This window comes from Cryptomeria japonica, chromosome 7, assembly GCF_030272615.1.
Source record: "Cryptomeria japonica chromosome 7, Sugi_1.0, whole genome shotgun sequence".
NCBI classification, from domain to species: domain Eukaryota; kingdom Viridiplantae; phylum Streptophyta; class Pinopsida; order Cupressales; family Cupressaceae; genus Cryptomeria; species Cryptomeria japonica.
Genome location: NC_081411.1, coordinates 333,229,843 through 333,241,886, shown reverse-complemented (window position 1 = coordinate 333,241,886; position 12,044 = coordinate 333,229,843). Strand labels below are relative to the sequence as shown.

Below are 12,044 nucleotides of genomic sequence, written 5' to 3'. Positions count from 1 at the left end.
TATTGTAGTGCAACATACATATAAGAAAAAATACCCAATTTTTTCGCAACAAGGAAAACCTAAAAATAGTATATAGCTTACCGAATCTATCTAGAACGCTCTCCAAATTAAGAAAATTTGTACAATGCAACTCTCCTAGACAAGATAGGTCACCCAATATTTCTGGTAATGCCTTTAGCTCTGAAATACCTCTCAATTTCATCCAGTACAAAGACTTAAGCTATCCTAAGCTTCTTGGAGGGTCCCTTAAGATGACACATTCGCTTAAATCTAGCTCTTCTAACAAAAAAAAACATCTAATTCTTCAGGAAATGCCCACAATATCTTTAGAACCACTCAGATCTAGAACATGCAAATATATTGGTAAGTGTAGCTCTCTAGGCAGCATTTTGAGATTTGAAATCCCACTTAGCCTTAGAACATCCACGAACATGTATGGTCAACTTTCCTAGTTAAAAAAACTCATATAGAACTTTATATCTTATCCAAATACGTAGCTTCAAGTTCACCTTCTAAAAGCCATATCCCTTTGACTTTAACGAGTTTCTGTAAATTAGATGTATAAATTCATAATTTCAAGTGGGTGATAGTTTATCAGATAGTAGCTTTCAATAAAGCAAGATTATTGTATGTGATAGTTTATTTATAATCGTAAACATTTTAAGAGATCTACTTTTGGACTCCAAAATTTTGAACCCAGTAAGGATGGAATGAAGTATTAGAAAGTAAAATTAATACATTTATTTTCTTACTCAGTTATAAGCTATTAAAGTATTTATAAGAGTGGTTAAAATATTACAAAAGTATTCTAAATATGTTAAGGTATATTACATTTACATATATGAATGTAAAAAATAAAGAAAATAAAGAAAATATTTTATTATTACCCAGCTACCAAAAAATGTTAGTGCTAATTCCCCCTCTAACATTTAACTCCCACTTTGACATTTATATGACACTACATGCATATTCAAGCTAAAGTGTAGAATGCAAATACAACCATGTGAAAGGACAACATAGAGGATGCAATAGTTTAATAATGGACTAAGGGTGGCACTACCTAATGCAATGTGTAAAGTTGCAAACTAGAGGTATGATTGTTGAGTGGAAGGTAGATTTCAGATACATGTTGTGTTATCCACGAATTCGTCATAGTAGTTTATAAACTAAATCTACCTCAAAGTATTCATATATGTATATTAGCCTAAAGCTCATGTGGGATTTTATGAGTTTTTAGTGGTAATAATATTTCTTTCCCACAAGACTAATAGTAGAATTCTTAGATTTAAATAAATTCAATCAACAATATTTAAATACTATAAAACAATAATAATTAGTTTTTCTCAAGCTTTTAAACATGATAGTAGTATTTTTATACTGTAAGAATATTGAGAAACATTTAATATATTGTCATAATTTTTTCACAATATAAACATTTATGAATATATGTTCTAGTTAGATGAAATTAAAAGAATTGTTAACATTTATGTATTGGAATATCTAATAATATATTAAAAAGTATAAAATATAAATTTTCTTATATATTAATATGTGGGAAATAATGTTACATGATATAGTCTAAGATATTTGATTTTAAGCTTAAAAAAGAAAAGAAGAAAAAAACAAAACAAACCAACCTCAACTCAAATAAACTAGATTAACATTTCATGTAAATTAATATAAACACCTATAATTTCATTCCCAATAACTAAACAATTCTCTTAAAACTTTCCTAAAAATATCGATATTTACTCTTTATATATAAAAATATTAATTCATTTAAAAAATAATAAATAATTAAGTTGAAACTTTTAAAATGACCACAACAATTAATATATATTTTCGTTTAAACTTTCTACGTGTAATTGTATAATTGAAAAATAATAGCTGAAGTATGAAATCCCTTGGAATATCAAACAAATACATACCAACATGATACATCTATCATATCAAGTACCCTAATTATTATATACAAAGAAAACACAAAGCTATTTGCCGAAGTTCAGGGCTGGAAATCTTTAGAGTGCTTCGCGCAACTTGCCGGCAACGGCACCTAAAAGAGGAGGGAAAAAGTTGTCAGCAACTACACCTAAAAGAGAAGGGAAACACATTGGCACGCCGCCCTGGCTATCTGTAAGTGCTTGCAAATCAATGTCGTTGCCATCTCCATCTCCAACTGCAGGTAATTCCACCTTCAGTATTTCAATGTGTTGTTGGCCCTCTTGGTCTGTGCACACATCTACGGTTACAATCCATGTGTGTAAAATCTCCAGAGCAGCATACATTTCGGGGTGCCGCGTCTTCAACAACCTCAGGATGGCGAAGCAGAGCAGATTCCGAGATTTCATCTCCGAACACATTTTACTGTTATGATTTATATAGATGGAACAGGTACGGAGATCTTGTTCATAAAGCTCTTTAATTTTTTTCTCTACTAATTCTAATGCCTTGTTATCTGAGGAACATGTTATGACCAAAGCGAATCTTTCTGTCTCGATGGCGCTGATTGAAGACAGACAGGAGATGTTCGTGTCTGCGTACATGGCTTCTTCATAACTCTGCAACTCTACTACAGGCTGACGAAGTTCATTTATTTGCTGGGACCGAGAGGAGACGATAATCTCTGTGTACATGACTTCCTTATCCATCTGCAACCGAACTACGAGCTGATGATGAAGTTCTCTTTTTTCTTTCCAGCGCTTTGTCAGCAAGTCGCTTTTGCTCACATCCACGAAATACAAGCACTGCAACTTTGCCAGGCTGTCCATTGTCTCTCCTTGCAATTTCGGGCAACCCGATGCGTCAACTGCTACCAAATTGGTCATGTTTTCAAGCCGATCAGAAAGTGTCGTCAGCTCTGTACAACCTGCTATGCTTAGATATCTCAATGAATTCAGCTGTCGAAAGTCGTCAGGTAGTCGACACAACTCGGAACACCCATCAAAAAACAACAACTTGAGAGAAGTGCAAAGCCCAATCACGTGCCGGCGCATCATTAAATTTGAGCAACCACCCAAATCCAATGTCACTATAGAAGATGGCAAGTTCGCTGGTAAGCTTGTGAGTTTTGAATCTCCTCTTAATCTCAGATGGCGTAGAGACTCAATTTCACAGAGGCTCGGTGGAAGCCTTTCCAGACTTCCACAGCCTGTTAGAGCCAACTCTTCCAACTTAGATAGTTTGCCAATAGTTTCCGGTAATCCATTGAATTGAGAACCACCTCGTAATTTCAAAACACGTAAAGAGGGAGGCTGATCATCGGGAAGTGACTTCAATTCTTTGCAACCTGTTATCTCAAGCTTTTCCAAAGAAGATAGTTTCCCAAAGCCACTGGGCAGTTCGGTGAGCTTTGAACAGCCACCCAAGTGAAGGAGAGATAGAGACCTAAATCCGCAGATCCCATCTGGAAGTCTCGCCAATTTCTTACAATCTGTTAAACTCATCTGCTGAAGTGAAAGCATGAAACCAATGTCTGTGGGTAAAGTTCTAAGCTTAGAGCAGCTTAATTTCAAACCATACAAGCATTTGAAATGGCCAAAGTGGTCTGGGAGGCGTGCCAATTTATCACAGCCAGTTAAATCAAGCTCCTCCAAATCAGATAGCTTAGAAAAATTATCTGACAATGAAGTGAGCTTTGAACAACCTTTTAAGTAGAGGTAACACAGTGCATGGAGTTTACCGAAGCTTTCTTCAAGACTTTCTAGATTTTGGTTACTGGATAAATCCAGCTCCTTCAAAGAAAACAAATTACCAAAGTCTTTCGGCAATCCAGTTAAGCCTGAACAAGCTAGGCGGAGATGGGATAGAGAACCAAGTTTCTGGAAGCTACTTGGAAGCTTCGATAGCTGAGTACAGTAGCTCAAATCCAGGTATTCCAGAGAATACAAGTTTCCAAAGCTTTCAGGCAAACATTTCAGCTGTGAGCATCCCCTTAGCTGAAGGTGACAAAGAGATTTTAGCTGACCGAAGCTATCTGGAACTACCTTCAACTCAAGGCAAAATGTACAATCCAGCTCCCCCAAATAGAATAGTTTACCCAATGTTTCCGGTAGTGCTTGGAGCTCTGAACAACCTCTCAAGTTCAGCCGATACAAAGACTCCAGTCCACCTAAGCTTTCTGGAAGCCTTGTCAACTTGACACAGTTGCTTAGATCTAGCACTTCCAATGAAAATAAACAGCTAAATTCTTCAGGCAACTGTACAATGTATTCAGAATCACTTAGATTGAGAACATGCAAAGACTTTCCTAACTGCAGCTGTCTAGGTCCCTTTCTAAGATCTGAAATATCGAAGAACTCCTTCAACTGCATTCACCATTGGTTTTGCAATTCATCTATTCGTTAGTACATACATCAATGATTATTGAGCGAATCTAATCCCCGTTAGCAGAAAAAAAAAAAAATTATCTTACAGAAAACAGAAGGGAAACAATTTATTTTTAAACGATAGACTTGCCTCATCAAAATAGTGGTCATTCTCTATGCTGCCATGAAAATAAGTCAACTGGGTGAATTAATAAGACTCTGTGGTAGATGATCCTTGTTGTATAGATAGAAGAACCTTAAACTATGAAATTTATTTATGTATTCTCCCTTCACTTTGGCCGACTTCCCCAGGTACAAAACTCTTAAAGACTTATGCATCTCGTCCAAAGCCGCAGCTTCAAGTTCGCCTTCTGAAAGCCATATCCCTTTGACTTGGGAGAGTTTCTGTAAATGAGATTTGTACATGCAAAATTTCAAGTGAGAATGCTGATTAATCTAATTATTTCTAAAAATTTACATCTTATTAGAGACTTTATTAATCCAATATCTAAATGCAATTTTTTAGTCAATTTTTTAGATTGTAATATATATTTTTTAATTTTTATAATATAATATAAGCATAAGTAAATATAATTTTAATCTAAATTATATATATAAATTAATAATATTGTTGTAGTTACTTAAGATTATCGTCATGCAATTTAATAATATACAAATTTGATATTAAATTAATATTTTTAATATCATAGTTAAAGTAATATAATAATAAAATAAATATAATAACATTTTAGTTAGTATAATATACAAATTTAATTATTAAATAGTAATATTAATATAATAATAAAATATTATAATATATAGAATAACAATACTTTAGTTATTATAATATTATAATATTAATATTAATAATAATACAAAAACTAATAATCTTATAATAATAAACATAACATAGTAATTATAATATTAACAATATAATAATAATTTTTAAAGAAATATAACAACAAAATAATAAATTAATTAATTTAAAAGATTAAAATTAATATAAATCTTTTAAAACTTTTAAATGATTATATATATAAAAAATTAAATTAATGATATTATTTTAGTCGGGTTGGATTGTCCTTGTGCAATTTAATAATATAAAAATTTAGTAATAATATAATATTTAAAATAACAATATTTTGGTTATTTATTTAATTAGGATAGGATTATCCTCATGTAATTTAGAACTCTATAACTTATAAGTGCAATAGAACTAGGTAATATTACAATATATATTGTTATTTATAATACAATACATTTCTCAAAATCAAAATTAAAATCAATTTCTAATATATATAATTCTAAATTAAAAATTGTCATTCAAATCACAGTGACTATTTTTATTTCTAAATTATATAACTTTAATCTTTTTATTTCACTTTTAGTTTACTAATAGTTTAATAATCAACTGATTCAAGTAACTATTCTTATTCTAAACATTCTAATATAGTAATAGTTTGAAAAAAATTAAAATATTAGATATTTATCTTATTACATTTATTACTTGACAATAATTGACTACTATATAAGCTAAAAAATTGACAATAATTTAAAATTTTTATGTACAAACATCATATTTAAAACAAAACCAAACTTCTAAACTATCAATAATACAAATAAAACTAAAATACACAAAAAATTCAAATTTCAACTTTATTTACTTAAAAACTATTTAATTTAATATTAAAATAATTTAACTAATTATATAAATTTATAAACATATAATATTTCTAATTATTATTTTATATTAATTAGCTAGAGGCTATACTATGTGAGAAACTTTGACGGAAAAGTTGTTTCACGCTTGAAAATAATTTGATGACTAGAAGAAGGTTAGGCAAGAATATTATGGGATGTGTGAGGATTATGGTTAAGTTAGTGATGATTATGGTATCATATTCATCACAACTTTTTAAGTGATTTATTTTTAGATCACATTATTTTAACTTTGTAATTTTTTCCTTTTATCTTTAATTTTTTAATATTATTTTTTTCAAATTTTTAAATGGGAAAAGTAATTAAAGGAAAATTTACTATAATTTTGAAGGAAAATTTACTATAATTTTGAATAAAAATTATTACTTTGATGGTTTAGAATTAAAATCAAATTTAATTTGGTCTACACATTATAAGAGATGAGGTTAGACAAAAATCAATACCCTCAATCTTTTAACTCTAAGCAATTTAATTTGAAAAGGAAAAAACAATTTCATCATCTGTAATAGTTTTTGATAATTTTTTTAAAATTTTTTTTATATTATATAGAATTTTATTTTTTTTCTCTATAAGATAAATTCAAAGAGTTAAAACTAATGCAAAAGAGGAAGATATATTCTCAAAATTGAATGTAAGTTTCCCATCATAATGCATTTTACTCTATCATAACTACATATTAAACTCAAATTGAATATAAGCTTCTCGCCATAGTGTGTTCTAATCTATCATAACTGCTTATTATACTCATTTAGCCAACATCATTTGTAGATTTATTGTATTGCCTAACTTGTTTTTCTATTGTTTATTATTAATGATTATTTTAAGAAAAAAATACATGGGATGTTGGCAAAGGTTGTAGAATTCGTCTTTATGGGCACCAATTGCATTTGCTTGGGAGTTTCTATAGCCTTTTCACAAAATATTTAAAATCACAGATTCCTTTATGGTACTAGGTTTTAATAATGCAAACCAGATCAAACAATTCTTTGGCGACGAAATATACAATATTTAGAAATCATAAGAGAAGATTAGTTTTCTCAGGTATTACCTGTTTAACTCGAAGAGCATTGAAGGATTCCACATTCGTTATTCTATCTGTTCCTGAAATTTCTGTTGCCCGTTTTGTAACTGCAGCATTGATGCTCAATCTGTCTTCACAAGAGATCATTATAAGTCCCATCTCTTCCAGCACGGTTAGTTCTATTTCTGGAAATATAAGTGTCACCATGTGTCGTTCCCAGTTGTTGAAAAAGATAGCTATGTCTAGAAAGGCTTCTGTATTATTTTTTTTGTATATTTCTTCCAATCTTTTATATAGAAAATCAACTATGTTACTACAGATATCAGATGCTTTTGATGAAGATGGATTTATGGAGTCAAATCTATGGGGTAGAATCTTGTCACCACTTTTGCGCAAGTAAGATGCAAGCATTGTGAGAGCTAGAGGGATGCCACGACATGTTTTTATCAAACTGTCGATAGTTTTAGCTCCACCTAAGACATTTTTCCCTATAAGAATCTTTGCTTTTGCGTCCGCCAGAGGCTTCATTTGGTAGTGATAGTTTTAGCTCCACCTAAGACATTTAGTGCGGTCCGTAGTGGTTATGAGGATCCTGCTCTGAATTGGAAGCAACTGCTCGTCCTCTGGTAGCAATTTACCTAGATCAAACTTACAGTGGGCGGTGTCAATAAAAATAAAGATAGGCCGACACGCTTCCTCCCTGAATGCATTTGACAGACGTGCTCGACCCTCCACACAGCTCTTCAAAATAATATCTTTGCAGAACAAGTCGCGTAAAATCTGCTGCTGCAAGATCTTCATATCAGGTTCAGAAACATCGTGGTCAATGTCAAGTCTGGCGACTTTGTAGCGTTTGAGTTTGAGACGGCTGAAGGTAGCATTGGTGAATTTAGTCTTCCCAATACCATCAGGACCCTCAATAACGATGGCTCTCCTCGATTTGTCACCACTTTGGACATCCAAAAGCTGAATCACTAGCTCTTGTGCTTCCTTTATGCCCACTGATAGATGAAAGAAATCGTGAATATAAAGAGTCAATAACATGTTTTCCCTTGTTATTTCAGTGGCTCCAACAAAATACCTTCATTTATATGTTGAGTGTGTGGCTGAATACTCTTCTTAATGATGCCGAATGCCAGGTCTTCATGAGTGGATCCTAATTGGAGCTCAAGATTCTTTACGTCGGCCACATTTAGCTGAGACCCACATCTGCAGCGTAAAAAGGAAGCTAAAGTGAGAATAAATGATTCTAAATGTTAAATCTAAAGGAGAGGTGATGCAGACATTTCTTACAAACTTTTGAACAATTGCAAACTAGATAAATACATATAAAATCAGATTTAACAAATAAAACCACAACACCGGATATACTTAGGAAAACTCTTTTGGGAAGAAAAATCCACACTCTAAAAGCCAAACTCAATTGTATTATTTGACAACAATGGTTACAATACAATGCATAGATGCAGGAGTAGCTACAATAGAAATGTCAAGAACTATTCCAACAACATAACAATGCCTTCAACCCGTCTCTCTCAAAAACAGGTAAGGCATCAACATATTTATAGAGCTCATCACAAAGAGGTATGTGTTCATGGTTTCAAAAACCAACTTCAAAGCCCAAGAGGTAAGTTGTGTCACAAACAACACCTTGCTAATCCAATGACACATTTCACATAGCAATATCATAAGCAACAACACATATCTCTACCATAACGGTCATCTTGTCAAATATAATGTAAGTAAGACATAAAAATTATCATGACCAAATAGATGCCTTCCTTACCTCACACCACTTGCCAAAAGTGAACTCAAACCATAAATACAAATTGTCAAAATAGAATTCTCCATGACTCTTTCGGCGAACTAGAAACTGCCATAGTCAATATGAAAGATTGCATGGTAAGCAAGGCCAGATTTGAAATGATTTCCCGAGGTGTTAGGAGAGGTCGTGGTAGCAGGAGCTAGTTTTGTATGCAACTGAGAAGGAGATACAGTTATTATTGCAGAATCACTTCACATGTTTTATGGTTGTTTTTCTCCCCCTTGAGCCAAAGTATTAGAAACTCCCTCAGAATTATAGTGGGTTCTCACAAAAAGTTTATTGCGAAGGAAGGTATCTGTTGGAAATTACAAATGGTAGATACCAATAACATTATGGGTGGAAAATGCAAGAGAATGAAGGCTACAACCATTGAAAAATGGAGGAATCATCCGTAGGTTTGGGTAGTACTTCAAGTTGCCAAGATGACTGATTTCATGGAACGCATGCAGGAGAAACAACCAGAAATTATGAGAATCTTCAAGAATGGTTGGAATAAAGGTACTTTAACCATAGGAAATAGGAAGGTAGAGGTGACTGAAACTATGATCGCTGAGGCAATGGGTCTTTCATTGGACGACATCAAGTTCTATAGGGACAAAAAGATTTCAGACGCTGCCGTGAAGAAATTTCTGAAGGATTAGGAGGAGAAAGCTAGACTAGTGAAGGGCAGCCATACATACTTCTCGCCAAAAGTAATCAAATTAATTTGGCAAAGGGTTTTTCTTGCTATAATGGAATTTATCATTCTCGATGGTAGATATAATAGGGTTTACAGCTACAATTTTGTTTTTCTTAATAACTTTAGGTATAAAGATACAATTTCTATTCCATATTATCTTTTTTGCGCCCTTAATGCTGGGATCAAGGATGCAATATCCAACCCCAAGATCAACCTAGTAATGCATGAAGGTTTGATGGTAATTCTATATAATCACATCAAGAACACTACCGTCCAGCTGAATATAGCTGAGGTCTTCGAGTTGGAAGAAGATCTCGACGACTCTGATGATGAGAAAGGCAAAGGCTATGACACAGAAGCTGAGATAGAAGACGACCCACAAATTGCTGGGTTGAGCAAAAAAAAATAGAAAAACAGAGCATGGGAAATAGGTGCTCTTCTGGATGCAAAAGGAAATTACTGGTATTAAAACCAAGCAAGCCCAGGAAGTAGGAAAAATTGAGACTTTAGAAGCTTTAGGCTCGGGTAAATTCAATTCCCTCCCTGATTGTCCTAGTGAGCTTACCAAAGCTATTAGTAATGCAGAGGAGATCATTAGTACTAATCGTATTAGCTTTCTTAGCCAAGAGAACATAGTAGGGGCCACTGAAAAAAGACTTGATGGAGTTGAGAACACGCTCAAAAAGATTGTTGCGCAAAGTCATAAGATTATTAAGGCTGCCTCAGCTAGTATGAAGACTCTTATCAATAAGCCTGAGAATGACCTTGGGGATAAGGCTTCGGCGGGCATCATTGAAGTAAAGGAAGATACCCCAGAGGATAAGGAGACTGGGCTTGGGAGAAGAACGCGGGCGAGCACCAGAAAGATGCAAAGCTAGAGCAAGGAAATTGAGGAAATCAAGCGGGTGGCTAATAATATGGAACAGCTGGAGCTGGAAGCTGCTGAAATGCTTCAGAAATTAACCTAAACTTGGGCTCTTTTGGTTTTTGATTAGCTCTCTCATGTTTGTTGGCATTTTGCCTATCAGTTGTCCTTTTCTTTGGTGTTGTCTTTTGCGTATTGTTGCACTTTAATGTAAATCTTTTGATCTTTTGGTTGTAATGGGTTTCAGGGGCCCATGAAAACTTGTTTTCCCTTATTCAAAAGCATAGCAACCTATAACACTAGTTCCCTAAAATTTGAAGACTTCCAAAGTGGAATGAAAAATAAAACAAATAATTAAATTAGCATTTTTGGATTCTAAGATTGAGACACCTTAATCCCAACAACAAAAAAAGACAACGTGATTAACAATTCTATTATTAATGACAGCTTTTTGTGATAAAAAGATTTCAGTTTCTCTTAGCATATGTGATATGGAGGATATATCTTAACACTTTAGAAAATGCAGTGTAGAAGATGCTATTTCCCATTCTGCAGTCTAGAAAAAAAATAAATATAACAATTCTATCAATTCTTACCCAAAGGGATTTTTGGTTTTCAATGGGATAGCAAACACAAGGCATCCGACTACGATAAATCGGACTACAGCGTCCCGCTTATCCGTTGGCAGCTCCCAGGCAATTTGTTGCTTCATGTGTTTGAGCAGACCAAGCATGTACAGAAGAGAATGCCGATACTCGTTCCCGAAGTTGTTTCTATTCTTCAGTTCTTCTATTATATATGCAACGACAGACAGCCCTCCTGCCACCCACCTCATATTACCTTCCTCTTTCAGTACATCGCTGAGCACATTCTGCGTTTCTCGCTTCAGTCTATTAAGAAAGAATGCCTGGAAATACATATTTGAAAAATGGCAATTGAGATTGTTTGTATTCCGTTTTTTTTTTTAATTGTGGGAAATTTATTCTCAATAAGAAGACAAAACGATAATAACAACAGTAGGCAAAGCACCGTTTAAATACCTTAGAAACATTATTTTCACCACAATTCGTCGATAGGTTTTCTATCAATAGGCGACCAAACTCGGAATTAGAAATCTCTATATTCGAATGGGCACCTTCTACTCCAAATGCGCTCTCATGCTCATGCTGCCAAACACATTCGATTTGTGAGATCAATTGTCCAATCTCCGTCCTTCCCAACAGTTGTACCATTTTCTTGAGACTATCAATCGCCTCCGTATCCTTTGGTTTTTCAATCTGTCGAAGAAAGCCTGGTGAACAGCATACACCAGCCATTCCTTCCGGACCGAAACTCGAAACTAGATAATCTTCCTAATCAACACAAATTTTCTGGTTTTGTGTAAATCACTCAGATGATAATACGTTTATATAGCAGTATATTACGGTCGAGCCCATAAGACGCCAGAATATAGCTTTAACTTTAATTATGCGATATTACTTTGTGTGGCAGTGAAGTAATTGAATAATCACCATTTTAACGTTAGCAGAACCACATAATGTATCATCGTTGCAACGAAGCAGCTGGGCCATTGCTGTTCCATGTAAATTAACTTTCCTTCTCTTTTGCGGGTCCATGATTTTTCATTTTTC

General features: G+C 33.6%; 1 protein-coding gene across 1 annotated transcript; it reads right to left on the bottom strand.

The window, feature by feature from the left end:
• Window positions 1-4,460: 4,460 nt before the first annotated feature.
• Window positions 4,461-11,778, bottom strand: LOC131057762 (uncharacterized). The gene is made up of 5 exons (XM_057991920.2): window positions 11,454-11,778; window positions 11,010-11,320; window positions 8,126-8,253; window positions 7,072-8,045; window positions 4,461-4,709 (listed from the first exon to the last, which is right to left on the bottom strand). Exons 1-4 carry the CDS (start codon window positions 11,727-11,729, stop codon window positions 7,588-7,590), a joined length of 1,173 nt encoding a protein of 390 aa, XP_057847903.2. The 5' UTR covers window positions 11,730-11,778; the 3' UTR covers window positions 4,461-4,709; window positions 7,072-7,587.
• Window positions 11,779-12,044: the final 266 nt, after the last annotated feature.

What these genes read in the sequence shown, in the direction of transcription:
- LOC131057762 (XM_057991920.2), bottom strand. Translation starts at nt 11,729, where the DNA reads ATGGCTGGTGTATGCTGTTCACCAGGCTTTCTTCGACAGATTGAAAAA. An exon ending in GTGAAAATAATGTTTCTAAG is followed by an intron (nt 11,321 to 11,453) that starts GTATTTAAACGG and finishes ATGTATTTCCAG; the next exon opens with GCATTCTTTCTTAATAGACT. An exon ending in AAAACCAAAAATCCCTTTGG is followed by an intron (nt 8,254 to 11,009) that starts GTAAGAATTGAT and finishes TTTACGCTGCAG; the next exon opens with ATGTGGGTCTCAGCTAAATG.